Source organism: Pygocentrus nattereri, chromosome 6, assembly GCF_015220715.1.
Source record: "Pygocentrus nattereri isolate fPygNat1 chromosome 6, fPygNat1.pri, whole genome shotgun sequence".
Classification (NCBI taxonomy): Eukaryota; Metazoa; Chordata; class Actinopteri; order Characiformes; family Serrasalmidae; genus Pygocentrus; species Pygocentrus nattereri.
Window position 1 is genome coordinate 18016594 of NC_051216.1, and position 24542 is coordinate 18041135.

At 38.9% G+C, this 24542-nt stretch overlaps 1 protein-coding gene across 5 annotated transcripts in view; it reads left to right on the plus strand.

Annotated features, from left to right (window-relative positions):
* Window positions 1-24542, plus strand: part of pard3bb (par-3 family cell polarity regulator beta b) — a 330914-nt gene that overhangs the window by 207244 nt on the left and 99128 nt on the right. For all 5 annotated transcript variants that reach the window (XM_017691685.2, XM_017691687.2, XM_017691688.2 and 2 more), the window contains 2 exons: window positions 2621-2830; window positions 10545-10770. In XM_017691685.2, coding sequence (XP_017547174.1) covers window positions 2621-2830; window positions 10545-10770 — 436 coding nt within the window. The remainder of the gene's footprint in view (window positions 1-2620; window positions 2831-10544; window positions 10771-24542) is intronic.

Consider the following 24542-nt stretch of genomic DNA (forward strand, 5'->3'; position numbering starts at 1 on the left):
TTTAGTTAATGGTTTGGGTGCAGGAAAAGCAGAGCAAGGAAGGGGGGTTGGCTGGTGGAAAGCAGAGATGGAGGGATAGGGAGGTGCAGGGGTGGTCCTGATGGATGGAGATGCTGTTCTGTGCCTCAGCCTCCTCACTCATCACTCCCTGCTGAGGCATGTTTAAAAACTCATTTTAATAAGAGCAGGACAGTACGGAGGCAGAGGGGAGTTAACCCTGTGTATTTCATTCTCAAACAGTACACACACAGACATACACTCGCTTTCTGTCACTCTTATGTTCACTTACTTACCCACCCTAAACATTGCAGTCATTATTAACTTTTTCTTCATTAACTTGATGTACCTGAGGGAAATGCTCTAGCTATTGACTCAGCATCCTTAATCGGCATCCATATTAAGAGACAAATGTGTTTGTCTTGGATTAAAATAATACAACCCATTTCCAAAGAAGTTGGGATGCTGTAAAAAAAAAAAAATGTAAATAAAAACAAAATGCAATAGTGTGCAAATAATTTAAACCCTACATTTCATTGGAAATGCCTAAAGACAGCTTATAAAATTTTGAAATGGAGACATGCCTATTTTTTTTTTTTAGAACTTAAATTTTTATTAAATTTTTAACAACAACAGAGCAGATCATACAACTATACATCAGAGGGTAATTAGAATAAACTTTCTAATCTAAACATTGCACAGACATTCAGTAAAGTAAAATAAAATAAACATCTCAGAATAGATTACAACAGGTTCCATTTGGTTTCAGCATCACATAAATCCTTTTGTAAGAAAAATAAATAAATGATTAAATAAAATATCTACTTGAAGTGGCAAGGCCGCGACACCCGACATTATGGCACCAAGTTTACTAACTGGGCCATTACCCGAGTAGAACTCTAGCACAGTCCCACCGTAGACTAAAAATAGGCTTTTGGAGTCTTAGTAAGTCTTTTTTCCATTTGGTATAGTTCAATATATGCCTATTTTGATTTTAATGCCAGCAACACATTCTAAAAAAGTTGGGGCAGGGGAAACAAAAGGCTGGTAAAGTTGTGTAAAAAAAAAAGAGAGACCTGTTAGTTAATCGGCAACAGGACAATAACATGATTATGTATAAAATGAGCATCCCGGAGATGCTGAGACCTTCAGAAGTAAAGATGAGGATGGGTTCACCACTCTGTGAAATACAAATAGTGCAACAATTCAAGAATAACATTTCTAAACATAAAAGAGCAAAGAACTTTTGCTTTTCGTCATCTACAGGACATAAACCATTAAAAGACTAGAGAATCTAGAGAAATATCTGCATGCAAGCTCTTGAGAACGACCGATTCTTTCACAAATGTTTGTAGAAGCAGTCTGCATGCCTAGGTGCTTGGTTTTATACACCTGTGGCCAAGGAAGTGATTGGAACACCTGAATTCAGTGATTTGAATGGGTGAGTGAATACTTTTGGAAATGCACTGTATGTTGGCATCCAGACAATGTCTTTTTCAGAGAAGGCCTTGCATATTTCAGCAAGACAATGGCAAACCACATTCTGCATGTATTACAACTGCATTGTTGCTTATTAAAAGAGTCTAGGTGCTAAACCGGCCTGCCTGCAGTCCAGACCTGTCACCACTATGGCACATTATAAAATGAAAAATATGACAAAGGGAGACCCTGAACTGATGAGTCCCTAAAATCTTAAGTTAAGCAATAATGGAAAAAATATTTCACTTTCAAAACTACAGCAGTTTGTCTCCTCAGTTTCCAAACGGTTACAGAGTATTGCTAAAAGAAGAGGTGATGAAACACAGTGGCAAACATGGACCTGTCCCAACTTTTTTGGAACATGTTGCCATTAGATTCAAGATTATATACATATAATATAGATTTTATATATATATATATATATATATATATATATATATATAAAATTCAGTTTCAACATTTAATTTGTTGTCTTTGTAGAGTTTTCAGTGAAAACGTTTTTAAATAATAAGGGTTTAAATAATTTGCACATCATTGAATTTTGTTTTTACATTTTGCACAGCATCCCAACTTTTTTTGGAAATGTGGTTGTAAATAAATAAGAAACACAAAGTGTAAATGAATAAAGATTTATTTTTAAGGTAGGATGGTATATCCTGTTAACATTGGGAATGATCTCGACGATATTTATATATGATATTAATTATAATTGGAATTTTACATTGTGACCAAGTCGTGTTTCCTTTCCACATTTAATAAACTACCAAATTTTAAAAAGCATAATTTTTTTTATTTACATAAACAAGCTAACAATAAATAAACACAATCTTGAATTCATCACTTATAAATGTTAAACTATCAATTGAATAACAATAATTGCTTATTTTAAAACAGTGCTAACAAGAACAGCATAGTAGAACTGGCTGTGGTGCTAATGCTTAGCTAGCAGGCTAATAGTGCCACATGCCACAGAACAGATTCAGTACCCCACACTCCATGTCTGATGCACTTGTGCTCTACACATGTTACCTACAGTCTTGGAGTCAAATTTCATTACATATTAAAAATAATGAAATTGTATTTGCTGTACCATTGTAGATTTCACAAATAAGGGGAAACTCATTTGTATTCTCCTCTCTGCTAGTGTTCTCTGGAGTAGAGCTGGGTCCTACGCTGGGTCTAAAGAAGTCCAGTTCTCTGGAGAGTCTGCAGACAGCCGTGACCGAGGCCCAGAAGAGCGACCTGCTGCCCTTCCACAGACCCCGTCCCCACATGGTGAGGGGCCGAGGCTGCAATGAGAGCTTCCGTGCTGCCATTGATAAATCATATGACGGCCCGCCCGATGATGATGATGGTAAGCTGAATCAATACAGCTTTTTGTTTGTGTGTTTGTTTTTAGAGGGTTTTGAACAAAATTTGTATTTGTAAGTGACACATGCAGTATCTGTCAGTAGTGTGAACTCCTGGACATGCTACTTTTCTTTCTATGTCTAATTCTGTCTTGTCTCCTCATCACCCAAGCCCCTCTTTTTGGTGTGTAACCCCTCCCATTAATCATTACTTCCAGCTGTTTTTCATTTCTTGTCTGTGTATTTATTGACCTTGTCTGCCCTTTGTTTGTAATATGGTATTACTGTTGACTCCCAGTGCTTCCAGCTTAATTATTTTCCCTGCTTTTTCTAGTTGTTCATCTTTATAGGTGTGTGTGTGTGTTGTGTATCTGGCAGTGCACTGATTCCTGATATCATTCTGTACTCTTAATAAAAACTTGTGTATCCTGTCTACTAGCTGTCTAGATAGCTAGATAGTTATGTTTCATATACTACTCATCTTTACTTGTTGACTCAAAAAAAGTTGTCGACTAGTTGGCTAATCTTCATTTCCATATTTTAAAAAAAAGTTTTTTTGTTTGTTTTTTTGTTAATAGAGGCTGGGGCAGCAGATGCTGTGGTTTAAGCTTCAGGCACTCTGTCCACAAATGTACACCAACTGTCTGATGTAAACTACACTCTGAAATCTCCACAGCTCTCAGAAACTCACCTCTCAAGGAGAATTTAAACTGGATCTGGTTCATGCACTGCCCAATGGGAAACAAAAGATTGTTTGTCTGGCTAAATGCTCGTAGCAAGCAGTACTCATCAGTAACCTTTCAGAATGAGATATAGGCCTAGTCGCTAAACCAGGAACCAAGTATGATTTCCCACTTGAAGAAAGAAAAAAAAACTCTTCCTGAATTGTTTTTGAAACTGCAATAAGTAAACAAGATATCCTTGTGCGTTTGCCGAACAGGGTACCACTTTACAGTAAATCTACCATTATAATGAATGTTTTAAGTTTATTGATTATGTTTTAAGTTTAATGAGTTTGTTAATGGTTATTAATTAGTTCATAAAGACATTAAAGTCATTATTAAGCAGTTACAATGGATGAATCATAATAGTAAACCCTCATGCATGTATACTTTTAAAGCTCAGACTTTCATATTTACTGGTCTTACTTTGTCGTCTGACTTCACAGTCAGCTTTAAACCCCACAGCTTTATCGCATATTGATATTCATCAGGTATAACAGCTCACTTTTATCCTTTTTTTTTAATGTGTGAGATTCTTATTAATGATTTTATGACCTATCTAATAACCATTAATAAATTAGCTTTCAACCATTCTTGAATGCCTTATAAAGGTAGTCTTATTTTAAAGTGGTATCCCGATCAGTCCTCTAAGTTTGTTTCCTTTGTGCAGGTGCTAAAAGTTGTGTGAATTGCCCATTCCTCTTGTGGTTCTCAAAACTTGCAAGATTTGGCTCATTAGCCTATGTTTGTCTTCTGCAACTTGCAGTGGGATTGGTTTAGTTTTGAGTAATAATTCCACGCTAATAAAGTGCTTTGTTCTGATATCTGTCATAATTAGACAGACAATTTGATTTATGACTTTAACCCTATAATGTGAATGTAGCTTTTCTGTCTTTATATGGTCTATTTATGGCTTCACTGCTTTTATTCTCATAAACGTGACTATCATTCTTCAGGTCTGATCTGAAGTACAGCTGGAAGCCAAAGCTACAGCTTTGTGAGCTATAGCCATGCCATGCCATGCCGTGTCATGCTGTGTGATGGTGTGTCTGTCATGTTGTGCTTAGTCATCTAATTCCTGCTTTCTCCTCTCCTATGCTCCGTTATGTATTGTGGTGTGGTCTTTGTGCTCTGTTGTGTGTGCTATAGTATTTATGTGTCAGTGGGGGAGAAAAATGGGGAGTAAAATGAGCGTCTTTGTCCCTGTCATGTGCTTCCTGTTTCCTAACACCAGTTTAATTGGCCATCCTGTGAGAGCGGATAGAGCACAGACACAGACATAGAGAGAGGAGTGTGACAGAGCAGAGATGTTGCTCATTATGGTCAGTGTGAAACAGGCAGGTACTGACAGACACAGCACAGCTGAGGAACACCAGCCTGAAGCCCCTCCTCCAATACGCACACACACACACACACACAAATCCGTGTTCTGTGTGAGACTTTTATGGGTAAGAAATACACTGATATCAGAGGCAATATACTGTATGTTCAAAAGTATCCAGACAGTTCTTCTAAATAGCGCATTTAACCACTTTAAAGTGCTTCCATTACTGACACACAACTTCAGTTTCACACACACCAGACTATGAAAGAAGTGGTGTGATTTTGCCTGGAGCATGGAATATTTTCAAACTGACGGTGTACTTTCTTGCTTCAACATTGCTCCAATACCACTCCATTCAATATAAACCTAAATCCTTTTTTTCTCCACGCACACTACCTCTGTGTGATATTAGTGTTGTGACAGCTAGACTGCTACAAACTGCATGTGCGGGCCATTCATATGAAATGGTACAATAGTCCTGTACTGGAAATGTTTACTTACTGTAACCAGGTTATATAGGCATTTTTACAAATGTCACCCATTTTGCTGCATGCATGTTAAATGAACGATTGTTAACAGCATATGCATTCATTAACCCTCTATACTTTTCTGACTTGTGATTAGGTAACCGTTTCAAGTGTTTATCTATTGGAAAATGCATTGATCGTATAGAATGTTTGTTGGTTTTTGAGTTATTTATTATATAACATGAAGTGTGAAGCTTGTTTATTCTCCATTGAAAAGCATTGCCAAAAGGCTGAGTGTCTCTGGAGCTGTTGAATATGAACTTAAGGTCACCATGCCCAAAGTCAAGGGTCTGCTCAAGAGGTATAAAGCCCCCCAGTATTAGGCAGTGGAAAAGTGGTAAAGCTCCATGCAATGTTTGGGATCCGTTGGAATGGTGTTTGTGATCCAGACCTATTCATCCAACATCAGTTCCTGATCTCAGTAATGCAATGAAATCTTTGCAGCAGTATTCTAATATCTTGTATTGGGGTCAGTTTTACCTTTCAGTGCACTGTTCTGGCTAGTGTGAGCAGATCTGAGATCAGAACTCTTTCCTGAGCTGCTTTCTGCACTCTCTGTTCTTAACATGCAGCTTCAGTTGACCTAATTATGAGTGCATATCTTCAAAACAAACTTTCAGAATTAGCTTTCTCATTAACACAAATTATCAGCTTGCTTCCTTTTTTTCCCTCTTCTCTCTTGTTGACGATGCATTCAGCGTGAACACAGCTGGTGTTTACCAAGATGTGGAGATGGTTGGAGATCATTCACACACGTTCACAGACACAAACACACATACACACGTAACACACATACACAGGACGTAGGACAACAGCAGTGAGGGGGACAGTAATTAGGCACATAGTGTTTCTCTCACATCTCATTAGCGTCCGTGCTATGGGCTGCTAATCCTTCCGTGTCCAGGGAACAAGCCTATGAATCCATACTCCAGCCAGTGACAGAGTTTGTGTGTGTACATGTGCACACATCTTCACATCTATAGCCATGACAGAGTTGTCCTTCTAGCCTCAATCAATAATGTCTTGTTTAAGCGGCTTTGCTGAAGCCCTTACACATGTTGGTCTGTTTGTCCTTGTGGAGGTGAACATGGGGTTGGTTGTCAGTTTTATTTGGTACACCATGAGGAGCTATTGATAGGCATGCTCATATGGTACAGTTTCACTAATGTTTCAAAGTGTCTTCATAATTAAAGCATTAAGGCATAAACAACCATTGGTGAAATGTGAAATACTCCATTCTAGAAAAACATATCAAGTCTGATTGTTCCCAGTGATGGTGATGAGAACAAGGTGTCTAAAGTGTTTAAAGCCCTTAAAGCTTCCTCATATAAAGTTATTACAAAAGATAGTCATAAATACACTGGCTGTGTCTGTGAAGGTTCAATTGTCATTTTGGATAGTAAATAAAAGGACTATATTCGCATTATTTACGTCACTACCTTTGATTCCTAACACCATCACACTGAATGCTCTATATGACTGCCTAGGTCTTAATGATTGATTTATGAACACATTTTGAAAACTTGTTGGAACTCCCCATTAAGCTTTGCAGACAAGGTTTATAGATCTTCCCTTGCCTTCCTTCCAACCAGAAAGGTTATAACCTAAGGTCTAAGTATTTCTGTTTTCCCCATCACAATGGAAATATTGGATTCAGATGCTTTTGTTATTAATGTAGAGGATATGAATATACTTCAAGCAGGTTGATCAGTAAAAAGAGGGCAAAAAGGATGGTATCAGTGTTTATGCTCTTCCCTGATGTGTGAATGTCATTAATAAGCCTGCTGTGACAGCCTTATATGGTTGTTTATCACACGTATGGTGGGGATAGTTATCACATGTACCACTGCAGTCAGTTTAGAGACATTTTAGAGGACAGTGTATCAAACATGCTCTTAAACTTATTTTTTAATAATCTGTTTATATAGAATACTCTTAGTCTTTAAGAAATAAACCTTATAATCAGTCATTAAACATTTAATATTCAACACTGCCCTAAACCTAATATGGTATAATACTAACTGAATTACTACATAATCAACTCATTTTTCACAGAACAATTTTATCTTTATTTTATTGCTAACTTCAGAAAAACAAAAACAGCCATGTTTCCCTACTCAGAAACAAAGTGTGTACACAATTACATTTTATTACTTCAATACATTCTTGACATTTTGACTTTTGTGTACTTACCTTAAGCAATAACTGTGTTGAAATATGTTATTTATGTGGAAATATATGCATTCAAATAAAGCATTCAATGCATGATATTTTTTTTCCCAGCGCACTGTCATGTCCTGCTGCACTGCTGGAAGTATGAGTGCAGCATGTCTGCTGTACAGCAATCCATGCATGTGGCATTATGAGTGTGATTGACTTGCAGAAATACACAGTGGAAACAACTGCTCATAACAGAAAACTGTACATGACCCAGAAGCTCTTATTAATCCCCCTTCCATTTAGCTTTAAAAAGCCTCATGATGCAGCATACATCAGTATGGATAGCAAATAAAAGAAGAATTAAGGGCAAGATTTAGTTTGCTTTGAAACGGTTTCCATTGGATTCCTTTGAACTCCACGCGGCTCAATTACAGCTTTGATATATTGGCATGTTCTGACGGCAGGTAATGCTCCCAAAGTGCTGTTGTCAGAGTGCTTCGACTTTTTTTTTTTTTTATATATATATATATATATATATATATATATATATATAGTGGTTTTTGTGTTGTGTTGCGGGAATTATACCCAAAAGATCCCCCCGCCCCTCTTTCTCGCTTTCTTCTCCTTCCTTTCTGTTTGTCCCTCTCTCTTCTGCGCTTTTTGCTTGCCGCTCGCTGTGTTGTGTGGTGGATTAATAGGCAGGCAGTGCGCGGATGGGAACAAAAGCGAGTTGGGATGCGTGATAGTGCGCGGCGAGCTCTGAAGCAGCCCTTTGAGGATGCGCCGTGTTTATGAATAATGCCGCCGTTTTTTTTGTTGTTGTTGTTGTTTTGTGTTTTTTTTTTTTTTTTTAAAATCATCCCGCTTCCATGCGGATTTAAGCGGCTGTTCCGCGTTTGTTTACGCCATGCGTGGGCCACAGGGAAGCGGATGTTGCCTCCACCACGGCCTTGGATAGAGCCCCCGTAGAACTGGTTCGCCCTCGAACCGAACAGTCTGCATGCATGCGTGTGTGTGTCAGTACTGGGCTCAGCGGGGAGGACATTTTTGGGCTGTTGGGTTTCTGATTTATCTCTTGTATTCTGACAGCAAAAGTATTGCACTACTTTTAAACTCAGCTATTTCACACAGACTGCTGCAAACAGAACTGAGCTTAAACAGAAGAGAAACAGTTGAAGTTCAACATTAGCTTTCAGCTCAATTACTTCTGTTCGACCTTTTTCTTGGTGAGCTTAATAACTCATACTGGCCAAACACTGCGAATGACATACGGCAGCAGGAAGGAAGAATACTTCAGACATCTGTGTTGTGTCTGGTTATGACTCCATGATTGGCTTAGAATTAAGATCATGAGTCTCACTTCTTTAATGATTCTTTGATGCACTTATTGTGTATTAAGCAATATGAATGTATATTAAATCCTTACGTTGCTTGTAACATACATGAAAGATCAAATATGAACATTTGCTTCAAATGCTATTCAACTGTGTATGACTGAAATCAAGACACTTATACAGCTAATTGTGCAGCCCAGTAGCTAGTTAACATGTGGTAAACTCTGTCTAGTTAGAGTGGTAGGCTGACATCCTGCTGTCTGCTCTAATGCCGTGTGCACCGTAGTGGATGGAGGTTGTGACCAGGCCTGTGGAGTCCTGCTCTCTCCTTAGGGCAGCTTTACTGATCTGCTGACGCCCTGCTAATTGTACACCTGCTCCCATCACTGCAGCACTGCCACCAACAGAGAATGAGCACTTCAGGCAACTGTGGCTGTTCACTACACATACACATTCTAAATCTCCAGTTGATTTTATCTGGTTAAATTACATTACAATTAAATACTTAAAACATAAAATGTTTTGGGACCTAGAGTAGCTCTTTAATGTACAAATATTCTTCACTTGATACTGACAGGTATTCTCACTCTCTCTGTCTTTATTTCTCTTACAAGCACACACTTTCACTATTCAGACTAGTAATAGATGCTTATGTCAACTGGCCTTTTAGGGATTTTTGAGGGAGTTTATGTGCCTTTCTCTTTATATCACTTACTGAGAGAAAAAGAACAATCACATTAAAAAAAATGGAGAGAGATGTTTTTCTTGGGACATTAACACTTTGAATTCCTGTAGCATTACAATACCCAGCAGCAAAATACCTTGCCCTCGGGTTCAATGGCAGGTTGGTCCAGTCCTTGAACTGTTGACATTCTGGCTGCTGGCTCACCTCTCTTACCAGTACACAGTGTTTAGTTTTATTGATAAGTGTTTAATGTGGCTAAACTGAATTGTTAAACCTTACGCTGTAGACTGATTATATAGTGATTTGTGTTGTGCAGTTTACTCTTTATTTACTACTATAAATGATTCAGTTCCTACTTTGAAGCTTATATGCATGTTATGTGGTGTTGGCTTGAACAACCCATACTGAAAGATCTCCACTGGTTACCCATTTCTCACTGGATTAATTAAAAGGTGCTACTTCTTAATTTTAAGACCCTACATGAGTGCATATCTGAAATGTTATGTCTTTGTATACCTCACTCATTCAGCCAGTCTTTGTTCTGTGGATGATGAACCTTTTTCCTCTGCTGCTCCGCTTTTGTAGAGTCAGCTCATTCCTTACATCTGAGCAGATACTTTGAAGTCTTTTAAAGATATTTTTAGAGATGCATTGTTTTATCTGTGTGTGTAATTACCTTTAGTTATGGCTGTCCACTTTTGTTTGTTAATAATTTAATGAGAGCTTCAAGCTCTTGAAGAAGGTGCTATGTAATTAAAAGAAGTATTATTATGAAAGTGTTTAACATAAATCTGGTCCCACTGATGGGTTTTTACTGTTAAAGTTTACTGTTAAAGCCTATGAATGAGCATTTGCATTCCTGCATCCTTCAACCTGAGTATAGCCTCCTGGGAGGTAAAATGCTGTATAACTGCATGATCAAGCAGTGAGTGACCTACTGACACCCCCCCCCCCCCCTTTCTTTCAGATGAGGGCTCTGAGGCAAGCTCAGGACGGGACACCCCAGCCAGCGGCTCCTCGCGCCAAGGCCTCGGGGAGGGCGATGAGAGCAAGAAGGACAAGAAGAAGAAAGCCAAAGGGAAGAAGAAGGACAAATTGAAAAGCAAAGGGAAGGACAAGGAAAAGAAGAAAGCAGAGGAGGCCACCGAGGAGCCAGATAAGAAGACAAAGAAGAAGGGATTTGGACTGCTGAGGTAGTTAATTTCTGCTTCTCTCTCATTTCTTCTCTCTCTTTCTCACACACACATACACACACTCACTCTCTCACTCTCTCTCTCTCTCTCTCTCTCTCTCTCTCTCTCTCTCTCCTCCCATTCTCCCTCGCTTGGAGCAGAAGGCTGATGGCTGTTGTTGTTGCGCATCGTTTGAGATGAATGGGCAAATGTTATGAGATGCTATGTTGTTTTGCTGGCCATGGCAAGGTCGACATGTGATGGAATGTTATTGGAGTTTGTTTCAGGGTACGCAGCAGGTTTGAGCCTACGGCCAACATTACTGGGCACAAATTATAGTGAAGGGGGCCCTGTGTGTGTGAGTGTGTAGTAGGGCTGCTGTTAAATGGAGCAGTCAGCTCTCGGCTCCATATGGCATGTTTTGTGTAAGTGTGAGTGAATGTGTCCGAGTGGCTCTTTCGCTTCCCTCTGCCCGCTGCCAGGTTTAATCTGCATCGTGTTGGGCACTGATGCTAGCTCCTGCCTGCATGGCCATTTGTTGCCCATCCTGTTCACGACGCCGTTCCTGAGGAGGGTGGAGCCTCTGACCGTGCTGCTGCAGAGGGCAAGCTGCATGATTGATTCAACAAATCAGAGTGCAGGCATCCCCGCAGGCTCTGCCTAACGGGCAATTAAGTTTTTAATTGTTTTAATTTGGCCGGCTGCTGGGAGAGCCAAGGAGCGCTGCCATACACAGCGCTGCTGCCACAACACACACTGTGCACTCCAGCAGAGAGCTGCACAACGAAGCAAGGGAAGAAATCAGAGGCTTTTGTGAGAATTTAATTTGAACAGTTTTGATATTACCCAAGATGTTCAAAGTTTGCTTTTTCAGTCTCTAGACTCTAGAGCTACATTGGTAGTTTAGCTAATAAGTAATTAGCTACATTATGTACAACTACTGACCTTTGCGTTATTATGATTGACATGCCTCTCAGCTCATCACAATTATCTGTAAACTTTGCTTCCTTTGCCAAGCAAAGTAAAGCTTTAACAGCACTCCCCAAAACAAATCTACACAGTGAGAACGGTGGGGGTAGTAAATTCGTCAGAATTTTAGACTGAAATGGTGGAAAGTTGTTACTAACAAATAATGCCTGATGTATGCTATTCGGATCATATGGATGTTGTTTTTATTACATTCTTGAATCTGAAACACTTTGAGATTAAACTAAATGTAGAAGACCACACTCACTGCTCAGTGACTAAACTAGTAATATACAGACTTACACTGGCTCTAAGGTTAGATAAACTTGGGCCCAAATTTTATTTTTACTCCTACCCCTTATTTTCAAATGTAGTGGTTGAAATATTTCCTGAGGAAATGGGACGACCCTCAAATAAAAAAAAAAGAACATTACTTCATTAACAGGCTACTAGCAGTGCTCTGTAGGCGACCCTGCCAGTCAGCAGTTATAGCGAAGGAGGGTAAAGTTCAGCAACCTCACTGCTGGCCTTTAGTTATTTAGTTGTCATTAGATAGTTATTTAGATATTTAGTTATCAAATGCCTGCAAAGAGAAAGGGATGTGACAATTATTTATTATCACCCATTCCTAATTCTTTGTTGATATTAAGCTGAAGTCAGCTATTCGCCAGTTTCTTGTTTCAGTTTCCCATTCCACCTTAAATGGTGCAGCAGTTACATTCTGGTGCTGCAGGCATTGGAGACGTTGCACCATTTAATGTGGAATGGGAAATCAACTAGTTAGCTACAGAGAGATCAACATACCTCTAGCGCATTTTTTATGGTTGTTAAGAAGAAAAGGGCCAAAATACATCGAAAAGATAATAAACTAGGATAATACAATGGATGGACTGTGCCTCTGAAGTAACCTTGTGTAGGGCCAATAGTAAGACCAAGTTGTAGGACCGAAAGGTGAAACTGGATTGGGGCTTTAAACTGGATTTGCTGAAAGAAAAAAGAAAAAAAAAAACACACATTTTAATATGATGAAAAATAGCATCACAGATAAATGTTGTGGTGACTTGGCTTTTCTTAGCTTAGCTGAAAACTTGACTTGTCTGTCAGATTAAGCAGGACTGTAACAAGCTCAGATATGCAATTAAAAACATTCTATGAAAAAGATGATTAGTGGACATATGCCGTTCTTTGTATTGTTTCCTTAAAGTTTGCAGAAAGATCTCATGTAAATGAAACTGAGTCTTCCCCATCATTTAACACTACTCTGATAGCTTCAGTGTTAACTTTAAAATTAGCTCATCTGAAGCGGTAACTTCTATTATTGCACCTCATTTTCATTAGATGTGGAAACCTCCTACTTTTACCTTCGAGTAAATAAACAGTTGTGCTTTGACTAGTGTAAACATGGTCTCCAGGATCCAGTTTAATTCACTTTAAATTGGCTCCTGGCTGCACTAAACATCCTGTAAAGCTAGTTTATTTTTGAATGAAAGTAGTTTGGAATGTTCTCTATGTGCTTTCAGCCTGTGATGGAACATTGATGGATGTGCCTTCAGTAACATAGGGCTAACTACAATCTTACATCATCACCCACCCGCTTCAAAGCATGTTGAGAACAGAATATGAATATATTGCCTATATTGCTGTGTGAAATATTGTGTTCAAGTACACAGTCATGCCAGTCATTGAGTGCATTTGTTAAATTTCATCAGCCTCATCCCTAATTTAATTTATTGAAGGATTAATTAGATAGATTAGGTATTGGATGGTAACTGGAAATACTGGACTTTCTTTTGGTGTATGTTTTTAGGAGCATTATAAACAAAAATGGTTATTCAAATTTTAATGTTTTTTTGTATGAATTCTTACTGTCCAGAAAAATGGTTTTACATATACTTTTGATTACACTGTACTGTGTTAAACAGTAGCAGCAGCATATTAAGGCATGAATATGTCTATTTCTCAAGCTACTATTATTAGTCAAATACAGCAGCTTCGTAGCTCCATTCATGTAAAAATGTTGCTTCTCATTAAACGATCGCTTTAACAAATTAAGGTGACTAGAAAGAGAAAGGAGGCTTTAGCTGATTTTCAAGCATGCCTCTATCTGTACCTTTCAGCCTGTGTGTGGTGGGACACATGGCTTTGCTTAAAGTTTTTCCAGCTCAGCTCAGCTTGTCTTTCTCAAGGTGAACCGTCACTACTCATCAGACAGCGTTGCTAGAGCCTTCACCTCGGCTAATCCGACTTAGGCTGACTTGGTCTCTCTCTCTTGCTCTCTCTCTTGCTCTCTCTCTCTCTCTCGCTCTCTCTCGCTCTCTCTCGCTCTCTCTCCCGGGTGTCTGCAGAGTGATAGTCAGTGTGCCCGGTGTGGCTAACTCTTCCATCTCTGTGCAATCATTCTAATGTGGCCTGTTGTTCTGAGGAGATAAGCAGTCCAGCACTGGCCTGTCAGTGCTTGATGGGGTGAGGGATGTAAAGGTTACTGAAAAAGTGTGTGTGTTTTTAGGAGCAGTAATTGCAGTGAGACAGGGAATAGGGATTAGAGAGGTTTGGGCGCAAGGGGCGGTGGGGGCGTGGTGATGGAATCCAGCACAAACTGAAGTTATCTTCGTTCAGTGTTGGCGTGGTTGGCCGTTACGAGTAATTGCCATCAGTATTGAAACAATGACTGTATTCAATATTAATTATTCGTCATTGAAACAAGCACATTTGTGGTTGCTTCAGTTAAAAAAAAAGTTTAAGCTCCGGACAAAACAAAGGCATAACTTACAGGTGTTATTGCAGTATTTAACGTAAAAATAATGAATTGATGGGTCAAAGAGATCATGAAATCATCCCATATCATCCATATGGACAGTAGTTGGAGAAAGAGATGTGAGGAAAGGGGAGCCAAAAAAAAAACTGAGATTACATAGCAGTCAACAGGACCAAAATTATGATTTAGCTTTTAATTTTATAGCTGGTAATAAATACAGTACTTATCATTGTGGTGTTATAGGAAATTGGGGGTGGCCTTCTCTCAGTGTAAGAAGAGGCCACCACTGATAATTTATGGAGCCATTCTCCATAAACTGCCTTCATATATTACCTCGCTATTACACTGGAAGGTCAGTGTGTACTGTACCCTAACAACACAGTAGCTTGTATTCAATATATTTTAGCAAATTAAGGTGACTAGAGGGAGAAATGAGGGGCTGTAGCACAGATTTTTATTCACTCTTACAAATTCAGTTAGGACTGAATTCAGGACAGTACCCATTACAGAATAACAGTTCTAGTAATCAGTTTCTAACTGTGGGACATCTGCAACAGTCTCCAAATGTCTGTGTTAAACTTTCATTTGTACTGTTATTCATTCTACTGAAAATACAGTGATATTGTTTTAGGCAGATGTGACAGACAGCATAACAAGTTCATTATAAGTGGCAAAGTGGAGTTATATTTATTTATAGTGTAAAATGCAGGTTTCATATTTGAGAATGATTTTTCCCTAAATCTGAAGTTCAAAAAATCTCTGAAGACGTATTTTCACCCACCCCCTCTTATTTCCTGTGTGTTAATGTTGATAAAATGTGTCTAATAAAGCATTGCAGCGCTGGTCAATAATGAGGCAGAGTTGAACAGTAGGCTGTATTAGAAGGAATAACATTAGCATAGCTTGCATGCCAGAGCTTTGGGAAATGGAAACTGAACTGAGTGACTATGCCATGGAAAAATGCACAAGGTTCTGACACAATCATTTTTTCCAACTTGATCTAACTTTAGTTTTGTTTTGCCTTTTTTGATCAGTTGCTGTCTAGCTAACATTTTTAACATTGTTTTGATTTTGATTCAAGCAAGTATTATGATGTCCTAACCTGAGGTAAAATGCTATAAAATGCAATGTAATTCCTGAACTATAGGCAGTGCTATTCTATGGAAATTATACAAGCTATGCATTCTCAGTTGAATGCCTGTGTCAAAAGTGGGTGTATGTTAAAGCAGCTGAATTCACTGTTTAGACAAGGCTGTGATAGTTTTGGACATATAATTTACAAGTGAGAAATACTATTAAATGACAGTTTTTTAAGGGGTAATATTTTCCATTCATTCATTCATTTACTTATGTTTTCTGTAAGTCTGCACCATTTAAATGAGGGTTTGACCTCTTTTTTCCCAAGATTATAAATAAAGTGAAAATGAGCTTTATAACCCAGCGTAAGTGCACACACTGTACCCTTTGTACTAACAAATGAAAATGCTACCTGTGCTTATCCTCTTTACACATGGATGGCATTTTGGCAGGCTCATCAAGGCGCATGGTAGACAGGTAAGTGCAGGTTGCCATTTTCATTATGCATCACTGGTGCTGTGTGGCCATCTGATTTAGTCTCTGACCATTATTAAATTATGCATATGATGAAATACAAGATGACCTGGTTGCCCTTATTTAAGAAAATATCTTATTGTGCTCTCTCTCGCTCTCTCGCTCTCTCTCTCTCTCTCTCTCTCTCTCTCTCTCTCTCTCTCTCGCACGCTCTCTCTCTCTCTCTCTCTCTCTCTCTCTCGCTCTCTCGCTCTCTCGCTCTCTCTCTCTCTCTCTCTCTCTCTCTCTCTCTCGCGCTCTCTCTCTCTCTCGCTCTCTCTCTCTCTCTCTCTCTCGCGCTCTCTCTCTCTCTCTCGGTCTCTCTCTCTCTCTCTCTCGCTCTCTCGCTCTCGCTCTCTCGCTCTCTCTCGCGCGCTCGCTCTCTCTCTCTCTCTCTATATATATATATATATATATATATATATATATATATATATATATATATATATATATATATATAATACACACACATACATACATACATATGTGTTTGTGTGTGTATATGGAGTCTGATGGGCCCCCCAATGTTAGAGGCACATTTAGTTTGATATCAGCCAGCATGGATGCCATCTTCCATTTTCTGTGGCTTCATTATTTGCTACATTCTACTGGCCAGTGGAAGTCGCTGGCCAATGGCCATGGCTGTATTAGTGGCCAGTGGTGAGTGGATGTGAGGGTGACCATGCAGCTGTTGGCCACTGGCTGCTTGAGCCAGGATGATACCCTGCAGCCTTGTGATAAGGGGATGACAATGGAGAGTAATAAAGACTGGACTATGCTGTCCTATACTAAAACCTTCCCAATCCTACACACAAACAGTTACCAGATGTGTCCATTTGGCTTCAAGAGATTCTTAACTGGTTTTAAAAAAACATGGCTTGTTTTACAGGAGGCTAACTGGTTAATGGGTCTGAAATTGATGGTAATTTACACCTATCCAGTAGTGTATGTGAACATTATTGGATACAGTACTCTCCCTCCAGATCCTCTGGAGGACAGCTCTTTAGTCTGGTTTTAATCTGTGTGTACATGTGCAGAGAAACACCCAGTTGTTTCTGCCTGACATTGAACCCTACTTGCATTGTACCACTCGCGCATTATACAGTATACATTTTTCATGTCCAGATTAGACCTCATGGTGGACTGAATATTTATGGTAATTGGCCAGTGAAAAATCATCTTATTACTTCTCAAGGCTGTAATTAAAAGTGTGTTGCAGTGTGTGTGCATGTGATTAGAGCATTTTGTTAGTAGGAGAGAGTGGGGCACAACCTAACACGAGGTAAAATGTGGCATGGCTTCTTTTGTAGTTGTAAAGATTTAAGTATAATGTGGTTCTGTTTACTTCATGTTCCCATTTCTGTGTGTTAGATAACTTGTACTGAGTATATGTCATAGAACTCTTCTATATTATTCTGATCACCCACTTGTTGGCTGCTATAGAGCACCATTTAAAGCATGTAAATAGCTCACAGTGAAAGTTAGCAAGAATGAAGTACAGACAGTTATTTGTAATGTGGTGTTACAGCCAAGCGTCCATAAGAAAACAAGGAAAGCAGTATTAATTGTAATTAATTGTGTTTGCATCAACTTTTCAGACTCTTTAGAGACTGTTATGACTAGTCCCTCTGTCTGTTACTATTTAACCCACCTGTGTTGTTACATTTGCAGTCCCTCTTTGTTTGGCTGAGATGTTTATAGATGGTGGGTGCTGAAAACAAACAACTTTCACTTCATTATGATATGTGGACATTGCATTTTAATTAAAAATTACAGTCATTTCATTATAGAAAAGTCTTTTACCTGAAGAACAGAACAGAAGTGTCTACATGCAGTCTTTGTGTTATTTAAAGAAAATAGACAAAATAACTTGAAATGGTTGGTTGGTCTATATTTTAGTTGCATGCAAGCTAGCTAACTAATCCCTCTTAAACTTTAGTACATTTTAAAGGAATATGATCTGTAACTCAAAACTGTAACTAAAACTTCAGGTAGATCAGCAGAGAGTTTCAGCTACAGTAGCAAGTGCACTTCATCAGAACGAAGATTTACCTGTAATGAAAGGCTCCTTTTTTGAAACCATATCGAACCTGCATTGCAGTAATGATTGTGCTTCCCCAAAACTAAATTGAGGGAATCTATAATCAGAGATGCGTAACTAATGGAATATGTATACTGAGAACTAAGATTTTATTTGTTTACTGTATTAAATTTAGCAGTCCTAACTTATTTTCTCACACAGGCAGTCCAGATGCACCCCACTGTAGAATTTCATAAGTGGCCATAAAGTCACAAGTCTCTTAGCCATCGCGGATTGACATCACACTTCCTGCTGTGCCTGCTTAAGCTGGATATAGCTTTCTCTCTGAAAGAACTCTGTTAGAACTAAAATTGTTGTGTTAAAATAATAAGATATCTAAAGCGTATCCAGGTGAAGTAGCTTAAAGTCTACTGTTACTATAACTATTCAGGACATGGATTAACATACACATTAAAAGAAAACTCACTGAAAGAAAACAGGTTGGTAGACAAATTACTTGTGCATTTAAATCGTCAATTATTGACCATACTCTCGGCAGTTGGCTCAAGCTTATGACTAGAGTGTGACTGAAGTCTCCATCTCTGGCTACTGCCACTGTGCATGTTGTTAGTATCTATGATGGCTTTTTATTAACATTTGTGACAGACTTGTAAGCCTAGGGGTGTTTAGCTGCTGGGACATTATAGGGTCTGGTGTGTAGGTGTGTGTGGTATACTGCTGCTCTGCTGAGGAAAAGTATGGCCCCAGGTGGTGGATGAGGCCCATTAGGATGTTTTACATCCTGCAGACAGATGGAGGACTGAAAAGCCTGCCAAATATCTCTCATTCTGCTGTTGTGCTAAAGACACATGCTGAACCGAAATCTATTTTGGGCACCATTTTTCCTATATCTTAATAGCTTCTCCAGATAACCAATGACTCTTTTACGTCATACCGCGACATCTTAACCGCACAAAACACAGACGGCTTTAACCATATTGTGAAACACAGGATTATTACATAGATAGAGATCAGAAAACCACTCCTAAACATAGTTGGGTCTGTGGCCAAAGCTATAACTCTCCAAAGAGAACAAGTCTATGTGAAACAGAGCAACTTTAAATACTTACAGATTATTCCTTAAGATAGACCTATATCTCAATAGCTCTATTGCGAATTATCAAAAGTGAAATATTACATAATTAAACTTAATTTGGAGTGATTTAGCATAATTGCTGCTCTTCAATGCCTCTTTTTCTCCCACCACATTTAAAAGGCACAAAAAATATGACTCTCCCACTAAAGAAACACAGTTATGGTTGCTTTCCCTTTTAAGGCTGTAAATGTATGTCTTTGACACTGGCCGTCTTTGATAAGTGGTTGTTTTTGAAGGCAACGAGCAGTTTAAATGCCATGAGTGATAGTGGTAATGTTTTCTTCTTAGCTGTTCTCTAATAATAGTTGACAAGTACCTCTGCAGATATGTGTGCATTTTTATCATCATTTATCAAGTCCATCCTTAAATGTCAATCAATTTCTTATATGATCAAATATAGATAACATAGACCACTGCTAATCATTTGGGATGGAAATAGGTGACAGTAATGTAATCTTTAGCTTCTCTTTGTATTAGAAATATATACCGAGTTGTTATCTGTGGACTACTGTGCGGTACACAGATAAAGTGTAATATCTCTCAGAATCAGATGTGATATCACACCCTCTCACTGCACACACACATACACATGTGCACAGACATGGAAAGGCAGACAAAAAACACCTCAAATCAGCCTCGCAATCACATCTCAACACAATTACCAGTATTCTGGGCCGTGTGTTGAAAGGTGAGATGATTGGAGATGAAGCAGGCAGGTGTAGACCTGAGGGAGTGTGGCAGTGGCTGATGCTTTGGGGTTGATGATAAAAGCAAAATATCAGCAGCGAAGAGGTGTCAGGTACAGTTGCATGACATATAGGAAGTTCAGTGCCTTTTTCAGTACTATAGCGACGGTAACAGTAAACAATTCAGCGCTCTACTTTTCAATACCAGTTGTTTATTTAAACAATGTGAACTTCAACATTGTTTTAAGCTTATAGATCAGTCACATTGCACATTTGCCTCAGATGAGTAGACACCAAATAGCACATCATCAAAAAACACTTTAATGTGTTCTACATAGCAAATGTTACATTGCTGTCAGCTAGTAAATTATTTCAAATAATGTTGAACATTCTATTAGTCTATTCATCATGAAAGTTTGATGTTTGTTTCATTGTTCATTTGCCCTTCAGAACACTTTGAATGAGGCCATGTTTAAACTGTTGAGTTACTCATTTCATGTGTTTAACATCAGGAGAGTTATGAGAATTTTAAGAGCACAGAAAAATCAGGTTCAGGTTATGACAAGTGGTTTTTATTTTTTATTTTTGGTTCTCGTAGGATTGTTGTCAAGCTTTTCTATATAGAGACAGCCTTAGTATCAAGATGTTAGCAGTATAAAAGAGGCTCAGATGTTCCTGTGGTAGGTAATTTTCATAAAATTCTCAGAAACGTCTGATAGTCAGTAATAAAACATTCCAGAACCTGCCGTTGTAAGAAAAGCCTTCAGTTAACCTGCACCACAATAACTTACATGATACTGCTTCTTCTAAATTCAGCTCTGGCATAGCATACGCTGTGTGTGTGTGTGTGTGTGTGTGTGTGTGTGTGTGTGTGTGTGTGTGTGTGTGTGTGTGTGTGTGTGTGTGTGTGAAAGAGAGAAGGCCGGAGCGTCTGGCCTTTAGCGACTCTGCTAATAGTCTCTAAAAGGATAGTAGAGCTGCAGTCACAGATGGTGCTGCTTACATATTCCTTTTCAGAGACCGGATCGTTGCAGACAGTGATGGAGCAGCACCCTCACTGTTCTACCATCCACCCCCCTCCCTCTCATTGTTTAAGCTTTTCCTCCTGTCTGTCCTCTTGCGTTTGCTCTCCTCAGCGCTTTTGATGTGCAGGAGGCAGCTGCAGCATCTGGCTTCTATTATCCAGCATCTTCTGCACGAACGGTGTGAACTTTCCGACAGGAGCGTGTTCAATGCCCGAGAGCATGGGGAACGCTTTTAATGTAACACAGAGCTGTCCACACTTCACATCCGTCTTGCTTTTAGGCCCTGATCAAAGATCAGCTTGACATGCCCGAATGTGAGCCTTGGAAAAGCTAAAACTGGTATTGGGGCAGTGTCTTTAGAGCTGCCTCTGCTATCACTGGCGCCTCACTCACCTTTAAGAGCTCGAATAGTGATCTGAAATGGAGATAAGTTTATTTCCTTTAAAGGTTGTGCCCTTCTCAGTCTGGAGCTCTCCATGGTAACAGTATCACAGGGCTGGGTAGGTGGGCGGCTGGTGCCTTTAGATGAAGCATGGCATACAGTAGTCAGATTGGTGGGCTTTTTTCCTCTCTGCATCTCCATTTGAATCCCTGAAAGACCCCCTCTTTGATGGAAGTTCAATCATCGCTCCTTTGATTCCCACGATACAATGTCCTGATTAAGATTATTCACTGAATGGGGAAAGGCCATGAATACGTGATTGCGTCTGCGTGTCTGGCTGCTGAAAAGACAGCAGTTTGATTTGGCCTCCCCTCGCCTCCACTGGTCTGAATAGCACCTCTGTGCTAAGCCTCTTGTTCCATCTTATTCCGCTTTTCATTATCGGCCCATTCCTGCCTTTGATTACATTAACAAGCGAAGATGTGGCTCGGGCTTGCTTAGGCCAGTTTCAGAGCGCGAACAATCATCTGGCAGATGAATCAGGGCTAGCTTGCACAGTTCTTTTCAATAAGAACCAAAAGCAGGAACATCAGCTTACCTAACAGCCCTCCTAAACAAAGCACACACATCCTGTAGATCCATAAATGGTCAGGTTTAACAGCCAGATTCTGGCATGAACAGTATATGTGTATAAGGATACAGTGTATCAGCTATTTGTCTTAGTGATTTGTAGCTGGAGAAGATGTACCTTGGTGTTATTTAGTTCAGATCTGGACATTCTCACTCTGGCTGTGTCTTACTGTGTTTAAAGGCCAGATTAAAAGATGTTTCTCAATAACAGTACAGTTGTACAATGAGTGCAGGCTGCAAATCACCCTTTGTTCTTCAACTTTGTTTTGTCTTGTCTCATCTCTTTGTCTGTCTTTCTCTCCTGTGCTCCTGTGCTCTCTGTTTATGGTGCATCAGCCCTCACTGGGTAAGCAGTCCCATTCCTCAGTGCTCTCTTCAGGGATGCTGGCTCTGTGGTAAACAAAGCATGTGTTAATACTCGCTCACACACAGTAGTGTGGCCAAACACAGACAGGCGAATGGTCCTGCCAGAGTGCAAAGGGAAAGCTAGTCTTTATTTAATTAGTTCAGTCTCATTTGCGGGAGGATGCACTTGTGAAAGCATTCACTTGGGTGCTCTGTTTACGGCTTCAGTCGTTTCCTTCTCTAATTAGCCACAGTGCTGGCTTTATCCAAGCACAGCTCTATCCATACACAGTCAACCTGCTGTTTTAAGACTATTGCATGGACAAACCAAATTCCAAAGAATTTGGGACAGTAGATAAAATGCAAATAAAAATGGAAAGCAGTTATTTATAAATCTGAATTGATCTATATAAAAAATAGTGCAAAGACAAGATATTTAATGTTTTATCTTATGAACTTCATTTTTTTTGTAAATATAGGTTTGTTATGAAAATGATGCCCGCAGAACATCCAAAAAAAAGTTTGGACAAGAACAATTTAAGACTAGAATTGCTGTGAAATAATAATAATAATAATAATAATAATAATAATAAAAGCATCTTAAACAGGTGATGCAGTTACCCTTGGGTGTAAAAGGAGCATCCAGACAAGGCCTAATCCTTTCTAAGCAGGGATGAGTAGAAGCCAAAAAGCTGCAGCTCATCCAAAGCTTCAGGGAATCTGGAGAAAAAAGTTAAGGTAAAGGAAAAGACACAAACGAATGCCCATGTATTTGACCCCTCAGATGGTACTGCATTAATTTTTTTTTTTTTTTTTTTTTTTCTGTGTTGAATATCACCACATGGATTTGGCAATATGTTGAAACAACGTTAAGCAACAAACATCCAGATTGTTACCCGCATAAAGTTCAACAGTGGTTTTAAGGTGCGTTGTTAGAGAGTTTGAGAGTACATTTACATTGTTTGTACCTTGATGAATGAAAAATGTACCTGCCCAGAACCTCTATTTCCAACAGTGTACAGTTACACAGCTGAAGATCTGTATAACAGAAGAATAGTTTAATAGAAGAAGTGCTATTAAAAAATAAAGATGATGTAACAGTGGAATGTTTGCAATGTTTTGCAGGCATCAGATGTCGACTGAGCATATAATTGCAAAAAGAAAAAAAAATCATGAGGTAAAACAAAATATTATTTTTATACAATTTTACAGGTCAAACTGAATTTACAAATCACTGCTTTCAACTGCTTTATTGGCATTTAATATACTGTTCCAACGTTTCTGCATTTGAGTTTTTAGATTTGCTCTTTTTAGTCAGAAAAGACAGAGGGTTCACTGGTTTATAGTAGGTTTTTAATTTAGAGCTGTCAGATCAAAACCTCATTATCTCCAAAAATGTAACTTTACAGGAGAAAGAAAGAAAAAAAAATTAATGCAAGTTAATGTAACAATTTTATTTGAAGTTTGCATGGTATAAATGTATTTTCAATTGTTTAAAATGAAGTATCAAAAATAGAGACAAGGTCTTGTTCTAACAAAATAGGTATATTATAGTTGCATTTTCAATGTATTTAAGACAGTTTCCGCTGCTGCCAGAGGGGCATAGTTTTTGACAGGGTTTTGACAACATTAACACTAATGCTGTTTTCACTTCAGAGCTCACAATTGCTTGTGTAGGTTGTTCTGTTTGCTCCTTGTTATTGCTCAGTGCTCCATGCTGAGTCAGAGTCTACACACATGCACACAGCACAGCTGTAGAGCCTTAATCAGCTCTGTAAAGTTTTACCACAATGGACTAAGTGTATACATGTTTGAGTCACATTGGCAAAGAATTTGTTGCCATTATTGTTCGATGGATCCAGGTTTTTCCCACTTTCAGAGTGCTTAATAACAAAATTGTGAGGGTTTTATAAAGATAAAATATCATCCGCTGTTTAAAATCAACTCATTGTGGAATATCCTCACAACATCTAAAAGTTAAACTAAAATAAAGAAAGAAAAATACTGTTTCTGATTATGCTTTTCCCTGTGTGATGGTAAGCTTAAAACCTGCAGTTCCCAGTGAGCTAACTGCTGCAGTGTAATCAGGACTGGGGTTTTAGATGAGGCATCAGAGAGCAGAGTCTTCAAACATACAAAAAGGGAAGAAAAAAATAAATGCTTAGCGATTTTATGCCAGTCGTCAATAATAACTAATAAATCCATACGTGATCTCATCCTTATATTCTTGCATTTCAG